At 36.6% G+C, this 15,047-nt stretch overlaps 1 protein-coding gene across 1 annotated transcript; it reads right to left on the bottom strand.

Moving 5' to 3' along the window:
* Positions 1–222: 222 nt before the first annotated feature.
* On the bottom strand, positions 223–14,268 carry LOC144437810 (transient receptor potential cation channel subfamily V member 5-like). The gene is made up of 18 exons (XM_078126840.1): positions 14,151–14,268; positions 9,418–9,703; positions 8,922–9,165; positions 8,600–8,710; positions 8,304–8,527; positions 7,679–7,907; positions 7,290–7,405; positions 6,717–6,830; positions 5,955–6,059; positions 5,588–5,739; positions 5,065–5,174; positions 4,725–4,828; positions 4,295–4,312; positions 3,683–3,785; positions 3,379–3,440; positions 2,835–2,980; positions 2,341–2,473; positions 223–1,997 (listed from the first exon to the last, which is right to left on the bottom strand). The coding sequence occupies exons 2-18, from the start codon at positions 9,682–9,684 to the stop codon at positions 1,938–1,940; spliced, it is 2,298 nt and encodes a 765-aa protein (XP_077982966.1). The 5' UTR covers positions 9,685–9,703; positions 14,151–14,268; the 3' UTR covers positions 223–1,937.
* Between the last annotated feature and the right edge of the window lie 779 nt (positions 14,269–15,047).

The raw sequence follows: 15,047 nt of genomic DNA, 5'->3' as shown, positions 1-15,047 counted from the left end.
AACAATGAAAACTGTACTCATGGTACTAGGTATTGACATAGAATCATAGTAAAATACAACTATAATCCAAAATATTGTAGAAAAACTGACATTTCTGGTCTAAATCCTTTATCTAATATGAGTTAATGTATTCATATTTGAAATAAATTGTACATAATATTGATACTAATTTCATAGGAGTATGAATAAATCGACACATAAAAATAAAGGACTAAGGCCTGAATCAACTTTTTTGAATGATTTTAAACCGTGATTATTCCATATTCAGTATACCATATTCTGTTTATCCATATTGTATGGTGGGAACCCCAGTCAGGAAAACAAGAGTTAGCATTTTCAACATGGATGCCAACAGTATGGCAGTACATGAAGAAAGTCAAAGTATTTCAGTTCATTAAGTATTCAATTGACTTATGCTGTCAATCACTGGAACAAGACAGTTGTCAATTTATACCACAGTACTTGTTGATTCTGGTCTTGTTTCCAAACATCTGCTTCTAAACAATGCCTTTAGTGGCCAAACTGTCATCTCTTGCTATTTACTGAACAAACAGAACCAAAGCTTTGAATCACTGTGACTTCATGGATGCTTCTAATTCTGTTTTAATTCATAAGAGATAACAGTCACCTAAATATTCCTTAGACGATGTACAGAGAATTGATTGCTTTACAGACACAGACTTGACAGGAAATGTCCTCAGTCCAGTAAAATTGAAAATAGCCGTTATTTCAGGAATGACCTTTCAAAGAGCCAAGTCCTCACACTATACTCGCTGATACTGAAAGTCTCCAAAAGATATTGTAAATTATGATTTTCAAATTCCCGAAACATCAGCTACTTATTGGACTGGGGAGGACATTTAGGGCATTTTGTCCTGACAAGTTTTTATCTTATTCTGGTCCTAGCAGCATTTACATATATTTTCAATGACTCACACTCAGGTATTTTGCCTTGAAAAAGTTCTTGATATACAGACAGTAAATGTGTAAATCACACTAATTAGAAAGTAAAATAAGGCTAAGGCAGCCATGTATTTTCTTCCACTGTTTTCAAACCAACATCAGGGTGAACCTTTCAAAGAGCTTCATGTCTTATTGAACAATTAGTAAATAAAATTTCTTGTAAAATTTAAATGTGTGATTTTTATTGCTTGTGTTACTTATGGCTATGCAACTTTCTTATATTCAGCACTCTGATGAAATGGCGACAGCTCTGTATCACCACCGAGTAATAGTTGTTAAATGAAACAGTATTTGTAGATTTGGTCGAAAGGGGGCGCTATTCAATGCTGACAATTTTGGGGACCATGATCATACTCGTCTTATACTTCCGAGGGAATGATGAATCCAAATAAACATCATTACATGTACATGCACTGCCTTGAGCAACAATGAGTAAAAATCATTGCAATGTTTGATTAAGTGCTCATGTATTCTGGCAAACCAGAGCTGATATTTCTTCCGCGACACTGTCTTGGACAGTGCCGTAATAAAGAGGCTGTGTGGTTTACGACGATGGTGCTCAAGTAAATGTCCTCGTCTGGTCCTCGTTGCACTTTACTTTAAAGCATTTCCGGTACGTGACCAGTAAGTAGACCCTTCCTGGAAAAACTCAAGTCAGAGTTTGAGTGAATGCGCGTATCAATATCCTTGTCACACTTCAATTCAGTTCTTACATTTTATACGATTGTTGAAGCGAACTACTGTGTGGAGCTGGAAAACAAACGAAATTACCGTCGAATCGAGAGGAAGACCTGAGCGACGTACATTTATTGATATTATATCACCGTCACGTTTATCGACAGGAACCGATTTAGAATACTATTATTACTGCTTCCAAGTGTTGTTTATACTCCAGTCTTATTAAGGATCTTGTTACCAGTATGTGTTGTGCAACGGTTCTTTACCAATCCATCTTATCCTATTGTCTTGTTGCTTTATTTTGATCCTTTGGTTTTTTGATTACTCAATTTCTGCCTTGCATTTCTAGCGATCACCTATGAAAGTAAATACAATCTGAATAAGTATCATGAACAGATATTGTTACAGATATTACATAATTACAAATTTTATATTACCGTTGAAATCCATGGCCAAATACATTGGTATTATAATCAGCCCATTGAGTATACAAACACACAATTCAATATATGCAGAAATACCTACTCATGTTTGATGACACAAACAACATTCACAATTACAAAATTAATAACAAATTAGCTTTCGATCTGTTTTCCTCTGTTCTCTTTATTCTGACGAGGATCGCAGCAAAAGCTCTCGGCTACTTTTTAAGTTGAATTGCTCGCCTGATATAAACTCATTTATTTATTGATGTCTCACCCCAATCTGTTTCCACGTTTCTGTTGGGGTCTTTCCATTTTCTTTGACAGCCTTTTCAGTTATCAAAATCCCAGCTTGGTATTCGTCACCAACTTCATCATCGATTCTACAGCTGCAGTTTGTTTTGTCAGAACTTAATAATTAAAATGAGAATTTTGAGTCAGACATAATTTATTGTTACTTGCCACCCAGAAAACGTTCGCTCCACACCTCCGATTGGCATAGTTCATACGAGATTTGTGTTTTCAGAAAATCAATATCACCGGGTATATCATATAATTATCTTAAGTTTTATTAAATTCAAAAATGTGAATCACAGTGAGAAACATTTGGCAAAATAACTCGATTTAAGAGACTTACTTTTATCTGGTTTGTAGAAAAATAACAAATGAAAATGAAAAAAAATGCATATATTTTTAAGCCGATAATGATGAAGAACAGTCTACATTGAAACGTTAACGCATCATGCCTAAGAGAATATAAAAACGATTCACCTTCCTTTGGAATCATTGCGGCAAATATTTCCTTCCGGTGTACATTCTTTTTTGAGACCAGCTAAGTCGATAGAGTAGTTCTTTTGGTATTGACCGAGGTCTTGTTCTCGACAAGAATGCTCTAATACAAGAATGACTTTCGCCCACTGCCAAAATAAATATTTTTTCCCATGAAAATACTGTATGATCATTACCGCCCCCCCCCAAAAAAAAAACACAAAAAAAAACAACAACAACAACAACAACAACAACAACAACAACAACTACATGTATCGCGTTCACTAGCACTGAACAGTGAAGGCGACAGAAATGTTGTGGCTGCCTAGTTTCATAGCATAATATTTTCTGACATGTGTTTTCACAGCATAACTATAACTTGTAAGTTATCAATCTTTGACCAAAGTAAAAACCTTGTAACTGCATAAATTTACTTAGATAAAGTTTAATCCGCTTTCTGATTGGTCACTTTATGTAGATGCGGATTCAAAACTTCTGCATGTAAGACTGGCAATGTCTAGTTGTAGATAATCGGAAATGAACCAACCTGTTTCTGCCACTCTTTCCGGGATCGAACTTTGACCCTTTGATAGGTATTTGTCATCATTGCTGTCAAAAAGAACACAGTGAAAAAAAATGATATATTTGGTCAAAGCACGGGCAGTAAAATCGCAAATATTAAGTTTTAAACATGTAATAGACTAACTGTACAGGTGGCTCCTCAACACAATCTTCCAAATTGATAGTTGCCTAATTTATACAAAATACACTGTAAAGTTCGAGTGTAATTTGGTATTAAAGTTGGACAGGCACAGTACCGATCGATGCAAAGATACACATATCAAACTTACCGATCAACATACTCAAGAGTAAAATAGGAACCAAGATCATGAACATAACGAAAATAATCTTTGTCAAGATTGGGCTTCTACTGTCTTCGATTTCATCATCGTCCTGTAAATGAATTCTCTACAACAATCATCGTCCATAATAAACATTATCACAACAAAATGCAACAAAACAACTATGAATGCTGTACCATATCTAAAGTATGATCCCATACGACACATCGGTTTTAAGTCAAGAGGGCTTGTTCGCAAGCCTTACATTTTGTTAAAAGTATGTGTACAACGGGTTAGTTAAAACCGAGACCACTATAGTAGTCTGAGGTTTAAATCTTTATCAGTCCATTCCGATGTTTTTTGTCTTTCATTTACGTTCCTAGTACTCAATTTCATTAATGTTTCTATATTAATTAATTCCAGCTAGGCTACCATTGAATATTAACCGTAATGGTTACCACACATGCCATTGATATCACAATTGGATGTCCAAACAGTGTGATGAAAAACAGATATCAGGGAAACCGTTGTCGCCACACTCTTTGAACCTGTACGTGTGTGTGTTGGTTTTTACTTTACTTTAACTTAATTACAGACTAACCTATATATACTGATGCTTACCTCGCCACTGAATAAACTCTGGAATGAGAACAAATAATATAATCGTTTAGATAGATGAGGTCAGTTCATAACAATTTGTAAGTCTTCCTACACGTACTTGTACATTTCAATGATAACAATGTCATACACCTGTGTTTTCGATTATGATTAGTTATTACAGATTAGCATGTTCTACATTTCGCATTGTTACATTTCGAACTTTGAAATTCAAGTCTCCTCTAGATATATTTCAAATATGACTAATTCGTATCAGTACTATTTTGCATTCCATAAACTAGGAAAACGTAACCACCGAGTCGCATTCAAGACAATACTGTTCTTGAGTGTATGTCAGTAAAATGTAAGGACGAGTAAATGAACAGACTCGAAGAATGTATCATTGCATGGTCTAAACGGGCTATGGTTAAATACACTGCCATTGATCACTCACTTGGAATTCACCAAAGGTCATATGGAAAACATACATCCAGGTACCGTACCAAGTGTCAAATGATTCCAATTTCTTCCCGATGTCTAAGAATAACAGATAGAAAGCTAGAAGAGAAAATTCAAGACATGGCTGTCTTACAATTAATGTATTTTGGCTGTTTTTAAAGAGGTATTTTTTTCGATGATTACAGAAGAGATGATATGTTGTCTTAGATACTCAATTGTCAAAAATATCCAAAATTAAAAGCTCTGTACAAGGAGAAAGATGGAGGGGTTTTGGGTGGGGGTGGGTGTGGTATCATGAAGACATGTAATAAATGGCCTAATTATTATAAACTTACCAGGTGAAAATGCTGAAAGCGTAGTGATCAAGATAATACTAAATTGAAAGAGGTCTCCTGCAGTCATCTTGTAAATCATTATAACAGACGGTCCAAGCCACTCTAACCCTCTATGGACAATAATTCCATGTGGGAGTTAGAAGTTAGGATTTCACATTTGAATGAACAAAAACTACAAGCATGTCATGAATGGTGAATGCATATGAATGCTCACATCTGAGGTCATCAAGAACATCAACGTTTCAATAAACAGTGAATATCATGAAATACGTGTTGTAGAACATTGCACAGAAACATGAATTATTATTCATTGAACTATAGTATATTAAATATTACTGTCGTTGTATCTTTAGGCCATTTTATATGAAATTCTGTGCGACACACACACACACACACGCACGCACGCACGCACGCACACACACACACACACATACATACATACATACATACATACATACATACATACATACATACATACATACATACATACATACATGGCCGTCTCGACAGATTCGCCCCTTACTTGTAAAAGAAGAGTAAATATCCCCATGCCATTGGAGCAGCAAATATGGCGCAGATATCTTCAGTATAACGACTTGATGTGACTCTACATATACCACACAGTAATATCAGAACACAAGACAAGAGAAACAAGGTCTTGGCTGGTACATTCAACTAAAACAGAAAAACAAATCTATCAAAATTCACAAACACGATAGACATAATCACATAAACGACAAACTACTAGTAATAGACGGCATTTACAAATAGACCAAAGATATATCAAATGAACAAATTTAAAGCAAGTCAAGCGTACATTAGGTTTATACAGTTAGATGTATGATCTTGTTTGTTTTAAACTTCTCATTATTATCGATATCTGTACTTACCATTAACTTGAAGTATCCAAACTTTAAAGTCTTAATATTGAATATTTCAAATCCAAGATACACAAGACTGTTGATAATCAGCATGATTTCAGCAATGTAACGAACCTACATGACAGAAATGGGAGCGTCACAAACTATTCAATTTCACCGCAAATGTCCAAGTGCGCGCGCGCGTGTGTGTGCGTGCGTGCGTGCGTGTGTGTGTGTGTGTGTGTGCGTGCGTGCGTGCGTGCGTGTGTGTGTGTGTGTGTGTGTGTGTGTGTGTGTGTGTGTGTGAGTGAGACATCTTCGGTACACGTGACTGCAATAAACGGTCTAATTTGAACAGGTAGGTGATACATGTAGAACTGGTTTGTTTGTCTGTGTCATGTGTGTGTGTGTTTGTTTGTTTGTTTGTTTGTTTGTTTGTTTGTTTGCCTGCACGCATGTTATGTTTGTTTGTTTTGTTATATGTCCATTCCTTTCGTTTTTTCCTTGTTGGGAGAAGCCAAGAAGCATTGTTTCTTGAACATGATCACAAAGAACGAAGGCCCTCAGCTTGTTGTGTGTATTGGTTAAATTTTTACGTTTATTACTATCATGATTGCAGCCTCAACGCCATGATGATCACCTATCACAGTCAAAACACTTCACACTATTTTAAAAAATATATAACCAATTACTATCCATGATAGTAGATTTGGTTTTATGTATTGCATTTTCATTTTGTGTAGACCTACTTCAAATAATCATTTCATTTAATAAATAATCAAACTGACTTACTATATCTTTAATATCAGTTCCTCCAATCAAGTCACCTTGAGGTCGTAGATATACAGCTAGACTAAATATGACAAGGTGAACGAAGACAAGAATAAACCGAATTGTAAACTTTTGCTGAAATAAACGAAATTGTTGTTACACTCTTTGTCATAAAAGCTTAGCATTTGGGTGTTTGAGACACACACAATTCTTGTTCAAGACACACACAATCCGTGTTTGAGACACACTGAATCCTGGTCATAAGAGCTTAGCATTTGCCGTTTTGTGCAACAATTTACTCTAAAACAGTTTGATGTGTTCTGTTTTAGAGTAAATTGTTGCACAAAACGGCAAATGCTAAGGTAAAACCTTTGCAGTTCACATTTACTGTGTCTGTGCTAGTAAACAATAATCTTTAAATATCTCTTTGTTAAAATGAATAATTATGATATACAAAAATGGGATATTGAAATGATCGACAGCATGGGTTTTTTATTGTTTGTGCAATATTGTGCTACACATCATTATAAAGTATTGTCGCAAATTCCTCCCGTTGAGTTCACTGGTGTGATATGTTTGATAGAAATACCATACCTTCGCAAAGACGTTCCACTTCTCTTTCAACAATAGATGAATAATACCGTCCCCTAACATATCAAGCTGTTCATCCGTGTCTGAATTGGCAATGATGGCTAACGCCGAATCAGGGTCTAGAGCAATGCAAGAAACAGTAATTCACAAATATATCATGATTATAAGCTGTTCATCTCTTAGACTCGTAACTGCTCAGATATTGACCTGTATTAACATATTGTCAAGATGTATTGGTCAGCTCTATGCTGGAGAATGGAAATTTCATACTTTGACCTTTGACCTTTGTATTTACTGAAATCGGTAAGAGACCTCACGATTACCAAAATAAAGATGGATGTCCATGATAAACACTCATACAAATGGTGAGAACGATAAGTATTATGCCTTACTTAGTTTTCCATTCGCTTTAATACTGTCGAGTTCTTTCAAAGGGTAGGCAACACAGCGTACCAGTCTCCCAAAATGCCAAAGTAGGTGACCTTTTGAGTGAATCATACATTGGAAAAGTCTTCCTCGTCCCAATTTACATGCTAATGCCAGTGGAGTTAATCCTTCCACGTTGACTACACTTTGATCTGGTGATATCGTTGGATTTTGCATAACGTGTTTATACATTGCCTGAACGTATAAATACCAAATTGATACATTTACAGTGCAATTTTGGCGCCGTTTACACGTGACCATGAAAATATATGTAATGAAAAGTTTAATCAACATCAGAACTGCACACATAACTGTCATCATTGAAAATATCAGTCATCCACACCTTTATTTAAAAAAAGCATTCTTAAGTATTCTTCATAACATGTCAATATTAGAAACAAAGCACTGAAAACATTTGAATAATTTTCGTGTGATAAATCCTGATATAACTAAGACCACCTTGTATGATTCCTTGATTATACATTGATCACGTGATTGATAGCACAACCGAAGAGCTTCACAGTTATATGTTGTAAATAGTTTACAAATCAGGATAAAAGTTATATTTAATAATTATATTAATCATCTTACCACTTTGTTATGGATGACCATCATATGTAATACAGTATTGCCCAAAGTGTCTTGTGCATTAGGATCCACTCTACCGTTCGTCTTGCCTTGACTACTCATGCTAACCAAATGATCGTACATGTCCTCGTTACCAAAGCTGGCAGCGAAATGTAATGGGTATTCCCCGTAGTAAGCATCACCAAAGTACTTAGGATGTGTGCTCATGGCTTGTTTGTCCTTATCATCTATTGGCATGAAAAAACGTCCTACGGCTTGGAGATCCAGAAAGCTTCTCTTTTCAAAGGGAGATTCCTCTGGCATAAAGAACCGTCCGCTAGCACGTTGATCGACGCGAGCTCCATTTTCAACCAAGAATGTTAGCGAGTCTAAGTCTCCGTGTACAATTGCAAGGTGTAGACAACTTTCTCCTGCAAGAAAGTATTAGCGTGTTATTTACATGTATCTGCATGGTATGGAAACCATAACATAAGTACATACATTCATAAGGTCATCATTTACTGGTCTATTAATCCGAAATTTACACTCTCGTCATTATGTTTATCTATCACAATGTAATTCAGTTGAGAAGATATCGGTACAACGAAACTGTGAAGACCATGTTCCATTCCAGTATCTTACCGTAGTACTCTTTGCCTTCGTAGATATCAAGAACCAACTTTGGATACTGCTTGATTAGTATCTTAGCAACAGCTTTATGCTCCTCAGTGTTCTTCAGATAGCAGAGGTGTAAAGCAGTTTCCCCAACTCCTCCCCTTTTATCAAGCCGCCAGCAAGCTTCGTGGTCTTGGAACTTATCACAGAATTGAACTCGTTGACGCCTGTCGAATGTTTCGCGTACTTCCCTCTCCTTGACCACTGTCCCCTTTTTTTGCAAAAAACAAATATATGTATCAGATTTGTCAGAGCACATGATTTTGGCTTGCCATCTATCGTATTATTTTGTATGTAGGCATGCAATGACATGTTTCCTCTCAAATTGTTGTGACATTTTAAAACAAGATTTCGAATCAAGTCTCAAGATACCAACTTGTCACTGGGTGCTACAGAAATCGCGATTCGTTGATAAAGTAATCATTAAGTTGAAGCTAATCCATATTGTTTTCTACACACTTACTGACATCAACTTTGCGCGATCCTGTAGGTAGCTGATGTATTCTGATTTTGTGATAGTATGTGTACGTTCGCCATCACCAATATCGTCGTAGAGGAATTCATTTTCAAGCTCGTTTTTAATTTTTTCAGCTGTGTCGTACTTGGATAGCAAAGACCCGCCATTTTTTGATTTCACCAATTGATATATAGGATTGGTTTCTTCTTCTTCGTTCTGTTTCTTCCATTCGTAATCAGGATCTTCATCACCATTCTCTCTTCCTGGACTCATCGAACTATCTGGTCAGATGCTATAATATAGTAGAGAGTACATTGTTTGAACTCAAAATTACACAATGGATGTATATATAATAATATAAAGGCAAAAAACACAATGACAAAACAAATGTCGTCAACTTTCATTTTGAAAGAGGAAGCCATAATATACAATGTAAAACATGACACTGTTGTGTATTCCTCTATACTGAGAAAAGTATATGACGGACCTACAAGGACGCCCGCTAATTTTACGCAACACGTACACATATAGTTTCAACTGAGTATTTCAGCTGTAATAATTGTAGCGTTAGTTTTTCAACTTGAATTTGAATTTGAGCTTTGTTTTTTGTTTAACTTTTTTATCGTTCCGGATTTGCATTAAAAAGTAGTGCAATGAGTTTAAAAAAATCAAAGCTCAAAATAAAAAAGTAATACTATACTTAGTCTACAATTATTGCAGCGAAGCCTTTTTTCTGAGTAGTTTCAAAACAAAATGACGGTATTTGCATGTGGTTAATTTTGAAATTATGGATTTCACCGCGCGGGCAATAGTCTATTTAAAGAAGATCATGTGATTCGAGTCTGACCAATCACAGCTTGTGTAAGAATGTCGAGGTGACAGGTGTAATAAATAGACAATTGCCCGCGTGGTGATATTGCCCGCGCGTGCAAAGACTAATGCCGGCACTATTGCCCGCTGAAGTTATTTCGACTGTTGCGCGCTTCTCTTATGCGCATGTTTTCCAGTGTTGCGCGTTCGAGGTGACAGAATATTAGGGAGACACAAAAGTTTATTGCTTGCAGAAATTTTAATAAATATAATTACAGATTAGCTTCGGGGACACTCGATCTCCTACAAATAATGCAGGCCATGTCCACATTAGATGCTTATATGCAAGTACCTGTACGTGTGACTAATCAACTGATGTATTAAAGTGCGGGCTGTGTTGACTATGCTTGGAGGAGTTTGGACTCACAACCTTACAGTCCATAATTATAACCTATGACTACTATAGAACACAGTAGTCTGAGTTATGACCTACAATAGGAAACTTAACGTTAACTACTACGCAATGAGGAGTTGGTCACTACACCCCCCCCCCCCCCACCCCATCCTGAAAGTGGCACCTGGTATGTCTCGAATCAGTGAAAAAACACCTACAAACGCATGGTAATACAATATACAGACGCCTGTCTACATATGTAAACATATGTCTGTCTTGTGTCACTATTATATATCTCGATCGTTTGTCTCTCATCATCCTCTGCCTGCCATACTGATGTCTCAGTCGCTGTCTTCTCCCTTCCCTCTGCCTCCCTCCTTTATGTTTGTCTTTTTCACACCTCTCTCTCGCTTACTCACTCACTCACTCACTCACTCACTCACTCACTCACTCACTCACTCACTCACTCACTCACTCACTCACTCACTTCAACCATCGATATTTATTGCTTTGGCCTATTCAACAAAGGAATTCGTTTCAGAAAATTTGAATTTATACATAGTAATATGGCGGTGGCTCATGAGGAAACAAAATTACGTTGGGAATTATGACGTTATAGAGGGACCGTTTCGTATAATAAGCAATCGTAGACAGTAGTAATTTTGACTTTGGCATTCGTCAGAATTTATCTGAGAGTAATGAATCTCCTTTCAATGACGAGTTTACCATGTTCTATAGATTGATTTGACTTTTTATGTAGGTGTCATGTCCTACGCTATTAGGGAGCCTTCAGTATTTACAAGGGGACCGGACAGGAAAACACGCATGGTCTGTTAAGTAAAACATGACCCTCGTAAAAAGTGACCCTCTCCTTTGTCCCATTTTGTAAAACATGACCCTCCCCATGACTGAAAGTAAATCAATAGAATAGAATATAATTAGATTATAACTTCATTGTCCATTTACGGAAATGTTTCTTTCGCTTCACCAAAATATAAAAGGCACATTAAAATACATATACACACTAAAATAATTACAGTATATGTATCACAAACACAGTTACAATCTTCCAATAAAATACATATACACACTAAAATAATTACAGTAACAATCACAGTTACAGTCTTCCAATAAAAGTATCCTTCGAATTCAGTGTAGATCTTTAAAACAAAAATTGTCAGAAGCTTAAAATCACAGGTCTGAGTTCAGTATGGTTATTGCACTTGGTATAAATGATTTTATTAAATGTTCTTACGAGTTAAAGGTACTCTATATCGTCTTCCTGAAGGCAACAAATCAAACTGCGAGTACAAAGGATGTGAGGTATCTAACAATTGCTTGGGCTTTCCTGTGGACGGAGAGTTTGTAGAGGTCATAGAGCTGACTCTGTTTCATACCAATTATTTTCCCGGCCAAATTTACAACTCGTGCCAGTTTAGTTCTATTTTTAACACTCAAGTTGCCGTACCACACTGTAATGTTAAAACTGAGTTAGCACACTTTCTATAAGGCTCATAACTTTTCAAGAACATTTTGACTGACGTCAAAACTCCGTAGCCTCCTCAGTAAAAATATATGCTGCATTGCCTTCTTAACAATACAGTTAGTGTTTTCAGTGATATTTAGCTTTGATCCAATTGCAAACCTAGATATTTGAAACACTCAACGATTTCTACAGACTGACCGTTCAATACAGCCGGTTCAAATGTGACACTACGTTTGTCATTTTCTATTATCAGTTCCTTACTTAATAGTTTTAGCCACGTTCATTTCCAGTAAACTTGATTTACACCAGTCTTGGCAGGGTTGCTACATGATCAAAATAAATTATGTTCATTTAGAGATCGTTCTTTCAACAGGAGGCCGACAAGTGCCATATAATCGGCATATTTGAGCAAACTTACAACTGGATCTTAAATTTTCATTTCATCAGTATAAATTGAAAACAACACTGGTGATAACACGCAGCCCTGAGGTGCGCCTGTATTCAAAACAAATTTATCTGAAAAATTCCATTCATTACACATGTAACACTTTTTGGGGTCTATTACAAAGAAATCTCGAATCCAATGGATGATGTATCCGTTCACATTTAAATCAAACAGTCGCCGTAATAAAGTGTAAGTTTGCATCGTATTGAAAGTTGAACTGAAATCAATGAACAAGATACGGACATATGTTTTGGGACATTGTAAATGGTTAACTACCGTATAAATAAGTAACGTGAGAGTTACATGATCTTCAGTTCCCCTTCGACATTTATATGCAAATTGCAAGGGATCCAAGTATTCGGCCACTGAAGATTTCAATTAAGTGTTTACTAACTAAGCCCTTAAATCGTTGAACGAGTGCGCACCTGGTCTTTTACATGTAGGTACTGGTATGACAGTTGAAACTTTCCAAGGGTTTGGGACTATACTGCTATTAATTAAGGAGCAGTTGAAACAACATGGTGGAAACTTCAAATAAATAATACTTACATTTATACCCACCAACACAGACAATAGTCAGATAGTTTGAGTATATATCGGTAAATGTGAGACATGTAGATTGTAGTTTTTGCTTACTGATGTCTATTACAACCATCACCAATGTATTTTTTCACAATGTTGTTAAGTTTTATTCACCTGTTGACTACGCTTGTCATAGCATGAATGCTAACGATGTCTCTATGACGTCACAAAATCACGTGGACTATGTGGGACCTGAAATACACGAAAACTCTCGAAGTAGATCCGAAGGGAACTGACTGAAAAAAGGTCATCGCCGGGCCAGCAATTCTCCCCCGTCTACATTAAAGTGTTTGCAGACGCTTTTGTAAAGTTTTAAAACCAGAATACGTTTCACAAACATGTCGTCTAGCAAAATAGCAACAGTGAGTGTGAGCAGTTTGAAACACCTTTTGAAAATTATACCGTTGTGTTGCGTGTGTATTCTATTTAGCAGTGAAAACGAAAACAATCATGACGGCCATAATAAAGCTTAGTGCATTGGTGTTGTATTCAGAACTTGAGACCGAAACGTTTACAACATACTGTTTACAGACAATATGTCTGTCAATCTTTTTTACTCGTGAAAGAAAAATATGAAACATGTGTATGTGGGTTGTTGATAACATAATATGCGTGTCCAACAAGCCTGTAACCATGTATTACTAATACTAGTATATGCAGTCACGTACATGGTGCTGCTATATGGGGAAAAAGACTCCCCGTCCTACTTATTGTAGGACACTACTCATGTGTCACACTACTCATGTGTGATGTATCGATGCCATGCAGTATCACTCGGAGTTCATTGCAATTTGTACTTCGTAGACTAGAAAGTGTACAATATCTACAGTGTGAGTTATGATTGATGGAACACAATGGTTTAGTTTAGATTGACTTCAATACTGTGATAAATGGAAAATAAATATCAGTCTGACTAATGTACATCATATATACAACCCCTGTTTGTCACGAATTCCAGCCAAGGCAAGAAAGACTTACCACGCCCACGCCCACGGAGTAAAAGTCACAAGATGTATATTCACCCTCTAGCCTTCAGATGCGTAACTTGATGGTCAACAAAGGGCTGCTGGTGGTTGTGTCCCGTTCTTGCAATTTCAACAAATGTCGACTTCCAACGCGTACTGTTTGTCATGAATTCCAGCCAAGGCAAAACGGACTTGTCAAGCCCACGGAGTAAAGGTTACGATGTGTATTCACCTTCTTGCTTTCAGATCCGTAACTTGATGATCAATAAAGGAGTGATTGTGTCCCGTTCTTCGATTTGAATAAATGTCAATTTCCAACGTGTACTGAATACTAATTATAACGAGTACTGATAAGTACATGTTATTTGCCAAATACCGTTCCATATCTTGCTGCGAGAGGTAATTTTTCCGGTAATGACGGAGAGCTGGAGGCGATCAATCAATCAATCAATCAATCAATCAATCAATCAATCAATCAATCAATCAATCAATCAATCCATCAATCAATCAATCAATCAACCAACCAACCAACCAACCAACCAACCAACCAACCAACCAATCAGTCAATCAATCAATCAATCAATCAATCAATCAATCAATCAATCAATCAATCAATCAATCAATCAATCAATCAATCAATCAATCAATCAATCAATCAATCAATCAATCAATCAATCAATTTATATAGAGCCTGAATCCATTACTCAGAATGTTCAAAGGCACTTTACAGGACACCTGAACTTGTCCAGAGTTGGTGATTGACGCAGAGCAACCGGAAGACTGTTCCATAATTGCGGGGCAGCACATGAAAAAGCACGTTCACCATAGGATTTAAGTTTGCAGGGTGGGATGCAGCACATGAAAAAGCACGTTCACCATAGGATTTAAGTTTGCAGGGTGGGATAGACCTTTGTTGTTGGAGCGAAGTACACGTGGAGCATGCTTATAACTGAT

Source organism: Glandiceps talaboti, chromosome 1 (assembly GCF_964340395.1).
Source record: "Glandiceps talaboti chromosome 1, keGlaTala1.1, whole genome shotgun sequence".
Lineage (NCBI taxonomy): Eukaryota > Metazoa > Hemichordata > Enteropneusta > Spengelidae > Glandiceps > Glandiceps talaboti.
This window is presented reverse-complemented; position numbering and strand designations above follow the sequence as displayed.